Source organism: Excalfactoria chinensis, chromosome 2 (assembly GCF_039878825.1).
Source record: "Excalfactoria chinensis isolate bCotChi1 chromosome 2, bCotChi1.hap2, whole genome shotgun sequence".
NCBI classification, from domain to species: domain Eukaryota; kingdom Metazoa; phylum Chordata; class Aves; order Galliformes; family Phasianidae; genus Excalfactoria; species Excalfactoria chinensis.
This window is the reverse complement of record NC_092826.1, coordinates 22,322,292-22,339,695: the sequence shown is the minus strand read 5'-3', so window position 1 is coordinate 22,339,695 and position 17,404 is coordinate 22,322,292. Positions and strand designations below refer to the sequence as shown.

The following is a 17,404-nucleotide window of genomic DNA, read 5'->3' as shown; positions in this document are numbered from 1 at the left end:
ACAAAACTAGAAACAAAGCTAGGACAACCAAACACAGAAGAATGATTAGAGGGAGACTGTTCTGGCCAGGGCTGTATATTCTTTCTTTATTCACTTGCATCCTTTGCCCTCCAATATCAGGAACATAATGGGCACTGTTACCCAGAATCAGCGCATCTACTTTCCCGTCCAGTTCAGGAAGGTCTACAAGCTTTCGAAGACTGGAAATTCTTCCAGTTCCAGTTCTTGGAACTATAAAACCATAGCAACAGCATCCCTGGAGGTCACCTTTTAATCTACCTCAAAGAGAATGGATAAGTCAACCCAAAACATTGCAAAATGTCTGCAGAGCATTTTTTGTGGCTAGCGGTAACTTAAAAACATTGTAAGATATTAAGCCACCTGCAAATTATTTTCTAGGCTAAGAAAAGGCGTCAATTTGCAGAAACAATAACAGGAATGTATTGCTTACCACTGGGAACTGAAGTTCTGATTTTCAACAGAAAAAACAGGCATTTCCAAACTGTAAGATAAGGGCACGGAATGCTGTTACCCATTTCCGAGAAGCCACACTTCAGATGGCAAAGTAGAACAAATAAGATGTTCTAATGTTTAATAAAGTATTTATTAAAGCCAAGATTTTGACTCTTGTAAACTCAGGGAACTGAGTGTCTCATGGAAGTTTTACTAGCTATACAAAAACAGATCAATGTCCTTGAACCAAAAAAGACAGAAGCAAGCCAAGGGGCTGTACACAAACAGAGGCCATTCATTCAGACATCATCATTGTAAGCACACGCAGATATCCCTAAAAGAACCAATCCTTGAAGTCTTCTTTCCTCTGTCACACAACTGGAAAAGCACGGGGCAATTCTGTGTTGATGACATCTGTTCTCATAGTCTGCATTTTTCCTCAGTTTTCCTCCTGTAACCTCTTCAAATTGATCTAAGCACTGAAAGTCAAGATGATTTCTCTCTCACCACTCTTATAAAATTTTAACTACAATGCTTTAAGCTCAATTAGTCCCTGAACTAAGTTACATGGTTCCAGCCTTTAGTTTTTAATAAGCATTTATCCCTGTGGTTACAAAGGTAACCTGATTCACTCAGAAGTCTGACGAGCAGTGTGGTTTACCTTCAAACAGTCTGCTAACGCACACCAGTGCCCCATACTCACATATTGAGGTTCTGTGGGAATGGGGAAAGGAAATTTGGGACAACAGTGACAGGATTGACAGTAACAAGCAGCCGCAGGAAAAAAACATTCTCTTTCCTATTGCTTTTATTCTTTCTGGTTTTGGAGCCCTCTGAGATAGGAGAAACTGAAAGAATTACATTTCCTTCTCTAGTGCTTTTTTCTTTATTGCTGGGCTTAATTTCCTTTTCCTTTACTATAGTTTGGAGGAAGGAGACTGTGTTGTTACAGGGAATAAGGAGGCAGAGATCTTAGGAAGTTGTGGATCCATCCAGAACAGGCAGAAGACCAAGAATTACAAAGAAATTAATTGTTAGGGAATTAGGCTTGCCAGTATTTTTCTTCCAGTTATGAATACTGATCATAAATGCAGAGGAAAGTGTTGCTTCAAGGACAGACAGAATAATCAATTTCTTTTTCATTTTGGGCTTTTTATTTGAAACTAATCAAAGGAGCAGAACAATGGCATTTATAAAAGGTACCAAGAATAACAAAGAATCTCCTGTAGATTTCGACTCACATAACTTACATACAGAAGCTATTTCATTCTGATAGCTTATAGTCATATTGATATCGATCAAAGGCACCTACAACTGTCTTCGTTGCACGTGCACTGTAGTACTTACGCATGCAAGTCAGCATATTAGACTTTTTTCTGGTTGAGGACCAGTATAATTACTCAAAGTGAATATACAATCATGGCAACTGTACACACAAATGATGCACGCATGCAGTTTTAAAAACAAATTGTTGCACTCGTTGTCTCTATTTTCATAATGTCCTATGGAAACACTCATCCACCGAAAACCATATTCAAAAGTATTAACTTCTTAAAAGATGTACATTTATTCAACTGTCTACTGAACATTAAAAAAATATAACAATCCAGTAATTTTGTTTTCCAAGCTGATGCATCAGCAAAATTTCACCACTGTCACAAGATTTACCAACATGAGAAGAAGAGCATACTCAACCTTAGCTACTTATTTCTCCTTTTAATGTGTTTACTAAGCAGTAAGTTTGTGAAGGTAATAAAGGATTGCTAATCATTTGAAAAAATAACGGGTATGGTCAAATGTTGAAAAAGAACTGAGCTGAGCTGCTATTTGCAACTCTATTACAGATAAGTTGAAATATGTAAGAAGTTGGGATTTTCATGGTCCTGAAGTCTATATGATTTGATTATACTTCAGCCCAGAAGAGTTGGTACACTCAAACCCATACAAGGTGTTTTTATTAAGGTACATAAACAACAACATGGAAAACAGACTTTCATCTTTCAAGATCATATTAACATAAGGAACAGTTTCGCTAGGGCAAAAGCATTTATTATTAAGTATTTCAGGGGATGTGACAGAAGTAATAAAATATTTAGATACTGCTGTATTCTGGCAGATCGCGGCGTAGTCGTATTGCCTTTAGCTTCTCTACTTTGATTTTTGTTCGCAACAGTTCTTCTTCCAGCTGCTGCTTTCTTTTCAAACCATCTCTTTTTTCTTGGACATAAAGTCCAATTTTCCTTTGATTTTCTAATATTATTTGATGCTCTTCTTTCAGCATTTGCAACATCTGTGGGTCATACCCACACATCGGTCTAAAGCGTTCTCCAACCTCAAGCCTAAAGAACTCATCTCTTCTTGGCACAGGAGAGGGAGACATCATAACTCTCATGTCAACTGAAGATACTGACGTTGAAGGAGACCTTTCCATAATGTGCACCAACTGGTGATCTTCCTCTTGTTCTACATTCTCACTTGGCTGTGAGTCTATTATCAAAGAAGGAGGAGGTTTGACATCCTCTTCTGACTGCAACTCCATCATGACTGTAGCAGGATGGTGATCCAACATTGCCTGTGGCGAACTGGTACCAGCAATTGTTTCTTTATCGATACTAGTGCTAGAACACACAAAATCATATTTAAATAATCCATTAAAAACTATAAAACAAACAAACATAGTTGTCAGTATCCAAAGCTTAATTTGAAGTATTACCCTGTGCTACCCGTGCCTGGACCACTGCTTTGTAACACAACCATCATCTGCATCCCTCCTTCCTTCCACCACACACATACAGCCCCGTATTGTTTAGATGGTATTGGCAGTACAACCTACGTGAACAATCCTGGGAGGTTCTTATTCTGAAACAGGATAAGCGAGCATTAGTAATAAGTGAGAATAAAAACAAAGCAGCAGCAGAAGGTGATGCAAGTGACAGAGGAAACGATTTCTGTAATCTAGAAAGCGATTTGAAAAGGCCATAAACTTGCAGAAACATTTCCATCTCCCAAACTTACTAATCTCCTCCTGTTCTAATGCATTCCTTGTTTCTGATTCATGCACATAAATGTTTAAAACCATTGCTGAATAAAATGACTGAAGAAGCCTGGGGAGAAGAAACCACAGCCCAGATGATGACCCTGTCAGTAGATCAAGGAATCAAGCTAATCCTTGTTCCTTCCCTCTGAACCAATGATCTCACTGGTTTTCTGAAGTTTCAAGAGAGGGCATGGAAATGTTACCATTAAGAACAAGCCCATAGTTCCGTGCAGCATTTTTCCAGCTTTTCTAAAGTACAACACCCACTTGACTCATCCACCTTTGTGTAAACTCCTGAGTCAGCAGCACCTCCAGTCATGATTTGATATTACATTGGCTCTGATGATACTAATGGCTCGAGCTGTTCCTGTCTATTTCTCCACCATCAGTTGTGCCTGAAATCCTGCAGTTCCGCATATCATTCCTTCATACAAGTAATACTTTTGTAAGCCAGATCCACTTTTTGAACTATTTGACGGTATAGATCTACAAAGAAAACCTTCAGCATGACTTGGGAGGCAGTACAGTGCAATATGGGAATGGGGAAGAGTTAACCTGGCACTGAGAGCAAAGACAGTGCACCACTATGGCCATGACTGTTTAAAAAGGTGGTTGCAGATGTGAGACATTCCCCAGCCCTTGAAGAACTAAACTGTTGCTAGCAGCTAAAGGCAACCAGTGGATCCATGATTAATACAACCTTCACAGATGTGCCCTAACCCTGGTGGACTTGAGTGCTGTCTATTAAAACGGTGGCAGGTGCGTGTTTTTTTGTGTGTTTTTTTTAAGTCCTTGTGAGCACTACAAGCCACAGTCTGAGGAGCACTATTTGATTATTAAGAAGATTGCCCTGGTTAGCAGCACATTTGGGTTCAAATTCCCAGAAGCACTGGAGAATCCTAATTTGTGTATCTTACTTCTCGTGTAAGTGTGCCGACTCCTTGCAGAGATATCAAAGGAAAGCATTATCCCCTTTGCATCTCGCTTTGGTCTTCAAAACCATTGGTTCGAAAGAAATAAGCAGCCGTGGCTGCAACTTCCAAAGGGCCCTAGTTAGTCCACCATCCACTAACATGAAACAGCAATTTCTAGAACAAAAGCATGAAAACTAAATATTCAATTATAAGAACGTTCAACAGAGAACATTCAGAGAAATTTATTTTCCAAAAATCAGTCCTGCCAACCACCCAAACTATTTACATTAAGGCTTTCCAAAGGAAAAAGTCTATCTGAAGCAGGAATCGGAAACAGAACTTTCATCCATCCCTGAAGAAAACGATCTTAATTCTGCCTACTGTCACCTGAACTGCATATCGAATATCAATTCTATCCCCTTACTCCCTCACACCTCAAAGCTTCACCTGCTTCTCTACACCCTTCTCACACTCCATCCTGGAGCATCAGAAGTACTTTCCCGCATACAAATTTTCACTGTTTCTCCCCTCACTGACTGTAGTTCTGGGTCTCCCCCTTCCCAACCACAGCTTCCAACACAGCTTCCCTCTTATTTATTTGCTGGCTCCTGGCCAGCTGCTAGCCTGAGAAACCTGGAAACAACTAGTAGGAGAAGCAGATCATTCTGACAAAAGGGAACAGAGGGAGGGGGAAGAAAGAGAAAGTGCGAGAGGTCAAGAGAAGAAAGAGAGGTGAGGACTGGTCTAACATAGAGTAGGGCCTCTGGGCAGCGACAAATCCATCTCTTACAGCATATTCCACAGAGAATTTGAAAATGACCAAGTCTTCAGGTAACTCAGATGAAGCTGTTGGTTGGGTTTGTTTTGTTTTTTTCCCCTTAGAATCAGCGTCTTAAGAGGAAACCAATTAGTGAAGAGAGAAAGAAGGAACTGAGAAACAAAAGGAACGCCTGCATGGTGGTTTCTAATGTTGTTTCTGACAACTTGACTGAAAGAAAGACAAACAACAGTTACCACAACTGGGGGATGGTATTTATAACCCTGGAGGCACCCATGATTCACTCGGTTTTGTTTAATCACAGTGAGCTAGAAATTGCTTAAAGGTGCAATTAAGAATTTGGATTCATTGTGAGTTGTAGTTCCTTCCAAAAAAAGCTAAGCCATATCCTAGAGAGTTAAAACCCAATACCGGGTTCCCAAAAATCAGGATAAAATGCATCATAGTTAAAATCAGAACTACAAAATAATGATGTATTTGGGCAGGAAATATATATATATATTTAGATGATAATCTTTCCCTTCCACAGGCAGTGCCTTGGCTGTCCCTAGGAACTGCCATTTGGGGTAAGCAGTAATCAAGTCGACGTTCCCAGAGCCATAAAGGACTGCAAAAAACGTTTACCTTACAGGAGACGAACTATGGAGATCATTAGGTCTTAATCATTCACGATTCATGAAAAGCGGCACTGCTTTTTATAAGCCGATCTGCAAACCAAAGTTCTCACACTATTGTTTGTTTTTTTTTTCCCCTCCTTACAAAAGTTGGTAGTCGAGACACTGCAACCTTTATTAGCGCAATTAAAAGCCTTGTTTTGTTCCAGAGAATTCTTTGGAACTGTTCCTCCAGGGGCATTCACCAGGAGCAGCAGTGCAGCCCAGTTGCTTCAGGCTCCTTTACGCCAAGGACCCACAGCAGCATATTTTTAGAGCATCTGCTATGTTGGGATTTAGGCAATTGTTATCATTCAGTTCAACCGGTGGCACCCTGAATCGAATTTGTCCTGTGTACGCATGCCAGTTTTTCTTAGAGCATTTAGCTGTTGCACCAACTATCTGTGTATCTGATTGAAATATGGAAAGTTCGCTTCCCATTAATCCCTTTGTGAAAAGGAGAAAACAAAAAATAAAAATCAGACATTTCTCAAGATTTGTAGGGATTTATTTGGCTTTTATCCCTCCTGCCAAGCTTACTTTGTGTATCCGGAGGAACCAAAACCTGACCCAGGCATTTTTGGATCCCTCAAGGACCAATACAGAATCAGCACAGTGCTGCAAGTCAGATACGAGGGGCATTCGCCAGCTGTGTAAGAAAGCCTGTATGCTGCCTGCCTGTATTATGTCTGGCTTCAAATCTAGACAGTGTGCCTCACTTTACTGAGCAGTAAAAAAAAAAGAAAGGAAGAAAGAGAGAAAAAAAGAGCCGTAGAAAAAAGAAAACTTCTATTGCTGTAGCTCTCAGTTTCTCCTCGTGTGCATTTAAGCTGCCCAGCATACAGTACAGAACTGCTTGGAGTTTAGACTGCAATTAGCTCTGCTCCAGTTTCAGAGAATTACCATCAGCGCAAGGAAAGTAACATTTTTAAAGCACATCTGCACTCCCAAAGTCACTGTGGTGCGGGGGGTAAAGGGTTGGTATCAGCTAAAACAATATGCACATCAGAGCAAACGAGAGGCAAAACAAGCTCTCTGAGCAAGGTTTCTTAGCTCTGCAAACTAACTTTATCAAAAATCTTACATAAACCGGTAACAGTTGCATATGTTGCAAAATGACTGCAGTATTGCCTTAAATGGAGGAGAATAGCCATCACTTTGCCAGTGTTTGAATAATCTGCCTATTAAAAAGTAGGGGAGGGGTAGAGGTTGGAGCTACTATTTCTCTTTGATTCTCCCTTAACCCTCACTTTCCAGAGTATGACAAAGACTGAAACAGGCTTTGAAAGAGCTGAGAGACGAACGCAGTGCTAAGTCACCATAAAGCTGGTCGTCAAACAAAAGCAACATGATTTTGTCATTGTCCCCAAGCTTTGGGATTTTCCCTTGCAAACACTTCCTTTAGGACACCGACCACACGAAAAGCGTCACACGGCAGATAGGAGGCGCCATCATTTTCATTCAGCAACGAAATAAAAAGAATTCTCTCACCTTTGTACACCGCTCCTGTCTCTTAAACACACATTGGAAATCTGTGGAATCATCTCCACAACTTTCTTGGTTGGCTCGGAAATGCTGCTTTTACAGTCTGAATGAGTCTCCTTTTGCTGCAATAGCTCCTGTTTGGCATATTCTTTGAGCCTCTTGTACAGCGTGCGCAGGCCCTGTGCGGTGCGAGGCGGGCGATCTACTCCGATGGCATTGTAGTTATCGGCTATGATATCCCAGCATTTGTTTTTTTCCACTATTACAGAATGCTTATTGGTGTGTTCCTCCAGAATTTTAACGTAAGGCTTCACGAGTTTTAGCAAATCGAGCTTTTCAGATAAGGTGAAATTAGAAGATCTGGCCTTCCCGACCATTGTTAGCTTTGAATTAAGGAAGCAGCTCCCGAAGCCACCATGCAGTCCCTAGCTCTGCTCAGCTCTTTTTCACAAACAGAAAAAGATCAGGCTTAACTAGGCTAGTCTCATTTAGGCCCACGCCTACAAGGGAGGGTTTATTAAAATTCCTTCAGCTTAAGCTGACGCAGGTTCAGGAAATCTGCTTAAGCCAAGCCTGACCTACATAAGGCTTCAGACTGAAGAAGACGAGAAGAAACAAGCAAAATACACTTTTGTATGAAGAGACCAGACGTTGCAGGATTTAAAAACATAAAGGTTTAAAGATTAGCACATTACCCAGCTAAAAATTACCTAATTTAGCTTGAGTAACAAGCTCTGACACATAGCTCCGGCTCTCTCACACGTATCTCAAACTGAAACCGCACTCGAGATTTATACACGCCACGACGTCCCCAAAAAGCAACAATTGTTTTGTGCCGTTTATTGACTGTTAAACCGGGCAGGAGGAGAAGCGAGAGCAGCACGTACAGCGCAGCGAGCGCCGCGTGTGTAGAGAGCTCCCTAACAGAGCCCCCAGCACCGCTCCCCGGCTGCCGCCGCTCTCGCAGCATTTGCATAATGCTGGTCCTGCTGTCAATCAGCAGTTGCATATCCCCCAGCTAGTTAGGTTACACTCGGGCTTCGCAGCAAAGCTAAGCTTCCCCTGCATTCTGCAGGCTGCTCCTGCTACCTACGCGGAGGCTTCTTAAAGAGGCAGTTTCTATTCCTGGCCGAACGCTTCACGACGGCGAAAAACACCAAAATCCCGGCGAGAAAACCCCAAACGCCGCCGCGTGAGCGCCTGAATCAGCTTTTTATTACAACTTCAGCCTGCAGCTGTGCCCTGCTAAAACATGCCTGCCTTGTAACGCATGTGTCATCGCCATTCAGGCCGCGGCGGCTGCGAAATGGCATGAGCTAACTCTTGGGCTACATGCAATAAAGGTTACATTCAATCACCGCAGATTTACTGAGTGCGCTGAGGCGCGTGGATACCAGGACCAAGAAAGAGGCTGCTTTTATGATAACACTTCTGGGCATTCCCTCGGGATAAAAAAATCTGACTCTTATTAATGAGATGCGTGTGAATTTCTCACGTTTGCTCACAAGTCTATCACCTTAAGTCAAGCCTTAGCACAAAAATGCACACCAGGCTTTCCATTTCTGTGGTCAAAACTAAATGAACAAATCAGAGAAAAAGGAGGGGTGGGGTGGGGGGAACATGCATAAGAGGAAAGGTGCTCATGAAACCCAAAACCAAGTGTGAAAAATGACATACGTCATTGAGAGTCCAGAGGGTGGAAACAAACACAGTCTGAGATAGCAGCAACAGCCTCTCCAGCTTAACATGTTCAGCCTTGAAAACAAGGGAGCCTGGAAGGGGGGTGAGGGCAACAGGAACCTAATTATAGTCTGAAATATCTGAAGGCAATAAAGATCTGGGTATAAACTTGCTTGCTCTAAGGGGGAGAAAAGCCAAAGCAGATGCAAGATGCATTCAGAGTAAAAAGCCTTCAATTAAACAAAAGGAGACTTGAGCTGCTAAAGATCAGACGGCAGGTAGAACAAGAAGTGTGTCTGGAACAAATGCTGACACCTCACCTAAACCACCTTGTGTTCGAGACCCATCTGCTTTGCTGTCACTGCTTTCAAGCCAACATCAAATCGAGCATTTTATAGTCGGAAGCCCATTTCAGCAGGCTTTGAGAAACAAAACACTCGTGTGGTTAGAAGCACTGTATGAAAACCAGTACTTTTAAACTCCTAATCCTTCCCTGTTTCCCCACACTTTGCTATTTACTACAGCGAAGAGCTGGATGCTGGTGGTTACTATTATTTTTATTGCACTTGGTTGCTCTTTAGTATGTACAAGAAATAAAAACCAAACTGGATTATGCCTTAGGAACTTCAGGCTGCTGGCAGTGTTGGAATCCAGGAGTCACAAGAGAGCCCACACTGTGCCCTCATATGCTGGAGCAGCTGTGCACTGCCCAATCTCATGACTTTTTAGTGACAAAAGGAAACAGTGTTAGGTTGTGTGATTGAAGGCTCCTCCCCACAAACACAGAACAGCACAGATATCCGACAGTGGACAGAGGGAGCCCAGTAACCAGAGCAAAAAGAGCAGAGCTCTTGGTCTGGCTATTGCCATGTCTGCTACAGAAGCACAAGCAGCACAAGGGCTCAGAAGTGGGGCCGTGACAGAGCGCCGATGGGAGAAGCTCTCTAGATTACCATGCAGACAAAGGGGGAGGGGGGGTAGTGACAGTCCACTGGGACATGGGACTCATTATGAGCTGCCAGAAAGAGTATTTTTGGATTGCACAAGGCTTAGTACAGGATATTTAAAAGAAGAACCAAGGGCAAAAAAAGTGAGGGATTAAAGTGTTTGGGGAAGGAAGAAGCACAAGCAAACACTGGGGAAATAGGATAAGAGGGGCCCAGATGCATATCAGCAGGAGCAACACAGTACTGTATTCCAGCCATGCCCTGGGCCTGGTCATTGCTGTTTGTCCTCACTTCTTATTAAACTGCATTTGTAACTACTTTCCTGGGTGAGAGGAATCCTTACTCTGTGCATTCAAGTGTGTATGGAAGTGCATTCAGGAACTGGAGCTAGACCACTGGTCACAGGAACCCGGGTGCACAGGGTGCCAGCATGCAGAGGTCAGAACCCATGCACGTTACTTTGGTACATGCCTGTGCACGATCCCTGACAAGCACTGAGCCAGAGTAGCCAGCAAGAAGGGTAGGAATCTTGGGAGCCACCAACAGGAATAGCTTTGAGTCTGGCCAGATGCTGGAGAGCAAAGAAGCTGTGGGCTGGATACTGGGAAGGTCATAAATCAGAGCAGCTGCCAGAGACCACTCGGTTTGTGTCTGTGGGGGCGAGGCAGCTGGGAAACCAGGCATGCAGAAGAGTAAGCATCTAGGAACCGCCATAGGAGGGATCCATCCTTTCATCATGGTCAGCCACAGAAGGGAAAGGATGAAGCCTTTGATGCCGCTGCTGTCTATGTGAATGCTGTGTTTTCTGTGCAGCTGGCCATATATGTAATGTAGTGCATGCACGTGCCTGTGTGCCTTCTGGGAACAACTACATACCCCTTCACTGTGGGCTGGAGCCAGCCTCAAGGAGCTGCAGCAGCCCCTCTTGTGCCAGGCTGCCAGGAGCGGCAACTCCAAGCACAGAACCCTCTAAACTTGGTTACTTAGCAGCTGACAGCTCACCAACCTTCCACACTAATGCCATTACCACAAAGCACCACCACAGTGCTTTCTTTGGAGCAAGTGCCTGAAGGAGTCAGTCTGAATTACTTCTTGTTCTGCGGGAGTGTAAAATAACCCTTGTAAAAATGAAGCTGCCAAACAAGGTTTTTTTTCCTGTTTTTTGGGGGGTTGGTTTTTTTGGTGGTTTTTGTTGTTGTTTTGGTAGGTCTGCTTATCAGCCTAAGGTCACATCAGTATTTGGGTGAGAAATCACAAATCACAGAAGGTGAGAGAGCTGCATATTAACATGGCATTCGGGCTTCTTTGAGCCCCAAAAGGTGTAGTTTCAAGGTGATTTCAAACAGAAAGCCAAGTTGCCACAGTCCACCCTTCATCCTATACCGTCCATCAACACGCACACCTATCACACAACAGAGTATACACAGCCAGTATATTTAAATAAATAAATAAAAAGACACAAATAGTGCTGTCTGGAGAGCTATCAAGAGATGAATGAATCACAGAGAGAAGTAGTGAGGGATTAAATAAACCAAACTGCTATGAAATGAATTGTTGAAAAAGTTCAGTGGATCCGACTTTTAGAAGCCAAGTGACAGATGTGGATCGTGACCAATAATTGCATCTAGTGGCCCAGTTTCACTTTAGACACATATGAGACAGAAAACCTTCTGAAGGATGATTTCTTAAACTAGAGAGAGAAAAGGGAGGGAAAGGATCCTTTGCCGACATTCAGGCAGGGACCTTATAGTGCAAGAAATATCAGATCGATAGATAAATGACTACTGAACTCTGTGAGAGTAGCCCCAAAGTAGGTCTAAAAGATGTCTGTTTCTCTTTTGTTCAACACTGTGTAGGCAAACTAGCTCTGGAAAGACTGGGTTTGGCATTTGTAATCACTCAGAAGCCCAAGTATCTGAAAAACAAGAGAACGATTGCAAGGTTTGATCTGAAGCTGAAGTGAAACTCTGATACCCCTGTGCTTATTAGAAACTGTAAGAGGATTCAGCAGCTAAGACGGGTTGTGTTACACATCACTGAATATACTGGGGTATACTGGCAGCAAAAGTATTTGGCAAGCATCGAGGCAGTTGCTCACTTGTGCAAATGAACTTGGCAGCTGCATAAGATGACTTGAGAGTGTCTGTGGGTAGTAAGGGCTGCAAAAGTTCCATTAGGTCATCCTACAGTCTTCTTTACTGACATGACAGCAAGATGGATGCCAAGTCATTCCATCGGTCTTAAGAGTGTGCTGCAGCAAAGGGTGGGTGAGAAAGTTTTCAGCTCCAAAGGTCTCCCATTGTGACTGTTTCATGGATAATCTCCGAAATTAAGACTTGCAGGCATTATTATGGAGAATGAAGAATGACAAAGGTGAAGTTACTGTGCTTAAGCAGACCCTCTTGACAGAGTTTCTTCTTTTAAAACAATTGAACTGTTTCAGGTAGCTTTCTAATTTCAAGCAATTTTATTCTTGTCTTTATCAATTTTCACAACATTTTCACCATCAACTTTACACTTACTTGTTTCTACCCTGGCTGTACCAGAATCCCCAGGATCACCCCTTCTCCTTGCGATAGCATTTCTAAATATCTCTAAACCTCTGCCATCCATTTGGGAGATGCAGGGCAAGGCTGGAAAGGAAGAACAAAGGGAGGCTTTAAGTCTTTTTTTCTGCATCTATTCCAGGCATCACCACCTACCACATATCAGCTCCTAGCATCTAGCAGCTCTTGCAGATCCCAGGTACATGCATCACAGGACAAGTCCTGAAAACCCAGAAGTTGACAAAGCAGTTATTACCTTTAAACTACCTTCTTGAAATTAGCTTGAATTATGTATGGGCTACTCCAGAACTTTTACATCATGTAAAATTCCAAGCGTAAAAGCTAACTGCACTTCTATTCCCTCTGCTGATGCCGCATGGAATGGGAAACACTCAGATGAGACAATTACACCAGCCTTCTCCAAGCCACGTTTTAAAGAATTCATCTCAGTCTGACATTCCAGCCCACACTTTCAGATCTGTAACCATCCTTCAAAGGAAGTTGAACGTAAAGTAATATATTATAATGAAGTGGCTATGTAGCTACTATATAGCACTGTAAATAAGCTCTTCACTTTATAAGTAAGAAGGAACGGAATAATTCTTTACAAATTCAGAAGTGCCTCCAGTTGTTAATACACACGTGCACTTTCTCTTTTTCAGCAAGCTTTTTCATGACTGACCAGGAACAAGCAGCTAAGACATACATAAAGGTTCAGAAGTGTATATATATATATATATATATATATATATATATATATATATATATATATATATTATATATAGTATATTCAAGGATATATTCAAGTTCTTAAACTCCCACTTGAGCAAGACAGACTCTAGAGAAGCCAAGTTTCTTCCATCTCTTGGAGATTATTCTTTTAAATACTAACCTCAGAATACTTCTCTACTCATTATTCCCAGCATTTGATATAGGAACAGCTTTCTCTATTCTTCTGATTTGCTCAAAGTGGCAGTTTTGAGGACCTAGGGATAATTGTCTAACCACTATCATGTTGATTTTAGGAAAGTCATGTTGCAATAACGCTTCTATTTCAGGGGCAGACTTAAGGCCCAAAGCCAAAAGCTGGGATCGAACTCTGGTCATGCTGGCATAGCAACAAAGGGCATCCAAACAATGAGCACATCTACAGATGGATATGAAGGAATCCAGGCAAAGTCTATAATAACACTCACTATAGCTCAAAAACACCTTCCATTTCACTTGAATAAGGCGTTTGTCCTTTCATCTGATACCTACACTCTCTCCCATCTTCCCTTAAATCCAAATTTGTATCTTATCTAATGGGGACAGGTGGGTGCTGGGGAGAAGCAAGATATCTGAAAAGTGAGAACAGAAATGAAAAAGATCTAAGAAATTGAGGACAGCCGTGAATTTCTTCTTTTGCCCATCTTCACTCTTTACACACAAAAAGGCTTGATAACAAATTCTGATAAACAAGTTAAGAAGAAACCATATGGACAGCTTTCCTCAGAATGAATGGAGAAACCGATAGAATCTTTACTGCTAAATCCAAACTGTTATAAATAGTCTCAAGGCAGAGTATCTCTTAAGTTCCTTATTTCAAAAGTGACGGTACTAGATCAATGTTTTTTCTACATATTTCATGTAATTGCATGCAATTCCCCATGGAGCGAAATAATAACAAATACGTTGCCATACTAAGTTCATTTTCGAGGCCCATTCCCAGCCTGGAAAAGTCAGTTTCCTTTATCTCTGCCGTTTCAACATGAGATCTCTGTATCTGTATATAAAAAAAGTGAGCTTAGGTCTTTTTTTTCCCTTGTTTACAAATGTTTAATTTTCAGTAGATTAACACATTGAAAATAAAGGGAAAAATGAATAAAAGATGGTTGTCTGCACGTAGCACAGCTCTCTTCAATAGCGTATCTATCGTTATACAAAAACAAAGAAACCAGCAGTTTCTGTCACAAATAAGTTAATGCTGTTCAGTTTAATAGGCAAGTTGTTACCAAAATGCTTTCACATTAATCCTTCCAACTGTTTGGAAATTGTTTCATGTCACCTATCTAATAAAACCCTGATAGTCTTTGTTTTCTGACCATCTCACACCTTTCAGATTTCTAGTTTCCTTCCTCTCTCCTTCATTATCTCCACTGTTCAAACGCATACATTACAACACACGTAACTAGGACACAAGTATATTTCACTGTCAATTTGCTGCCCTTTCCACAAATGTGTGAATATCCTGGTTATGTCATTTATCATTTCATGAAGCCTAGTTATTCACATGGCAGCTAGATACAATCATATCAAGTTATAAATTATGTCGTACTAACTGTGGAAAGATCACACGAGAATTGCGCAAGACTGGATTTGTTTTACAGCAGCCCATTATACTGCACTACACATGGCTGCCCCATCCAGGAAAGCAGCTTTGCACTTGCTGGACGTTACATGATACGTTGTTTTTGGTGGTGGAGTTGTCCTGGTTTCCTCCCATCCATCTCACACACGATGGTTTAGCTCCGCAACCACAGCACATCTTACTGCTCAACCAACGGACAGTCCAAATTCAAGATAAGTAACACTGGTTAGGAAGGAGAACTTCTTCCACAGGCCAGTGTATCACATCAGCACACCATCCTGTTTTCCTTGAGTGCAGTCTATGGTAATGACTCTTAAGTTATTTGATTACAGCTACAATTCAGTAATAGTTTTTCCCCTGAAGACTTTAAACCCGAAGAAGTGAGGGAAGTCAGGCCTGCTGCATTCGGTGCTTCTTAGCAAAGAAGCAGAAGACCTTAAATCCAGGGTTCTGTTCTGGCCATTACCATAAAGCAGGTGAGGAATGCAGAATAGCAAGGAGGGAGGGACATACTGGAGAGTCATGAAAAGAAGCAAGGGCTGCACCAGTTTTATTCAGAGCTGTTTGCAGTAATTAAATAGGCAAAGAACCTAATTTGTAGCCTGTGGGAATATTCTGATTTTGAGTAGACAGAGGTGTTGTCACCACGTGTGTTACTTGTGCTCTCAGAGCTCAGGGATCCTACTTCCAGTTGGTCTTGATCCGTATGGGTCCCTTCCAACTCAGGATATTTCAATTCTATAATGTCGGACCAGGGTGCAAGAGTGAAGAATATCGCAACTTTTTCTTAAATTCTAGGAATTTTGAATACTAAGATTACAGTAGGAAAGCTGTTGGGCTAAAACACTGCTTCCCACTTTGCTACCATATCATGTGAACGTGTAAGTGAACGCAGTGCACGACCATAGCAAAAGATTCTCCTCTGGGGAACCCTGGGCATACATAATTAACTGGGGAAGTGCCAAAGAAAGTCAGATGCCCACAGCAGAGTAGAGGACACTTATCTCATGTCACAAGAAAGAACAGCAAGCAAAATGTGTCACCACGAGGCGATGTCACAGGTCCAACGCTGCAGCCCAGAAAACACAAACCATCTAGAATTAAACCACAGAATCCTCAGCGAAAATCCAGCCTGCAAAATGTTGATTGCTGAATAGTGAGGTACTGGACCAATAGGTAACAATTCGTATGGATACCTATCATGGCTGATGCATAAATGAACACTTATGGAACAGCATCAAATCAAAAATACAAACAATTTCCGCTCCTATAAACTTAATTTAACATCAATCTAACTTTCTTACTTAGTCCCCAGGTAGAGGTGACACCTGTGCAGAACAGAAACTACCTTGAATTCAGCAATAGCTGGCCTCTTTGCTACTACAAACTACTCTGTAACTGCAGGGAGAAGCAGTTTATTTTATATAATGAAGAACTGGTTAAAATGATATCATTTTGAATACAAGATGGTGAAAAAATTTAAAAACAAAATGTTATGAGAGCAATGAGGTGATTAATTACTTCAAGTGAGGCATCCACTAACACCATAGCTGTACTAAGGTATACTTAGTTGCTATTAAAAGCTACAGATGTTTATGCAGTGTCTTTTACCCAAAGAGTTAACTGCTTTACCAACTGCGTATAAAAACATTTGAGGGGCCCACCGAGCTACAGCCATACATGTAGCTCCACCACTAATATAGACAGATGGTAAAAATACCCGACTGGAATATCTTTTCCAGTTCAATCTGTAAAGTGCAATAATGGAAATGAAGGAAGCAAGAGAAATTACAATTAAATTACAATTACAATGTTTTAAAATGCTGATGGAGACAAACAATCCTATCATGAAAATAAAATTCACTTAAATGAGGAAAGAGTTTAAACATTATAGGCCAACATACTCAGTAGATATTGACATTCCGGCGCAGCTGGAAAACGTATTCAAAACTATATGCAAATAATAAATATGGTTAATATTATAAGCATGACAAATACGCAAGGACATTCTGTCATCATAGGGCGAACGCTTTAATCTTGTTCTGAAATACAGTTCCAATCTGTCTGCATTGTTAGTTCAAAGGTAGCATTTGAATATGACTTCTGACAAAATTTCTCTTAGAAGGAGCGTTAACAGATGTTAGAGATAGATGAAAGACAAGGTTCTCCTCAGACAAAAACGGAACAAGAGGTGGGTTGTTACAGAGCGACAGACTCTTTATGCAGCTTTTCTGTTCACCTACACCAGGTTCAAACAATGGATTCTCAGTGCAACTTGAACGTCATGTCCAAGCACAGGTGAAAGAGCTGTTTGTCTCCACGTGTGATATAGCAAACCCAGAGGGAAAACAAGACAGCATTCTCTCCTAGATTAAAAAGCCCAACAGAAAGTAAACCACAAACTCAGATAATAAGCATAAATTTGATTCATTGCATATATAAATATGTATGTATAAACACGCATAAAACATTGCACTGAACAAGGTAGTGCAGGTGAGAACCTCAGTTGTGGCCAGTCTCCCTTATTACCAATATATGTGCATTGATCACAGAATCACAGA

General features: G+C 41.5%; 2 protein-coding genes across 2 annotated transcripts in view; both read right to left on the bottom strand.

Annotated features, from left to right (window-relative positions):
- The window catches only part of RAD54B (RAD54 homolog B), a 59,697-nt gene that overhangs the window by 34,683 nt on the left and 7,610 nt on the right, over nt 1-17,404 (bottom strand). The gene's annotated exons all lie outside the window — the stretch shown is intronic.
- FSBP (fibrinogen silencer binding protein) lies at nt 1,600-7,768 on the bottom strand. The gene is made up of 2 exons (XM_072328541.1): nt 7,327-7,768; nt 1,600-3,071 (listed from the first exon to the last, which is right to left on the bottom strand). Exons 1-2 carry the CDS (start codon nt 7,695-7,697, stop codon nt 2,546-2,548), a joined length of 897 nt encoding a protein of 298 aa, XP_072184642.1. The 5' UTR covers nt 7,698-7,768; the 3' UTR covers nt 1,600-2,545.

Bases quoted from the DNA above. Each gene is read 5' to 3' on its own strand.
- FSBP (XM_072328541.1), bottom strand. From the start codon at position 7,697: ATGGTCGGGAAGGCCAGATCTTCTAATTTCACCTTATCTGAAAAGCTC. The intron at 3,072-7,326 runs GTGAGAGAATTC...TGTGTGTTCTAG, and splicing joins GACAGGAGCGGTGTACAAAG to CACTAGTATCGATAAAGAAA.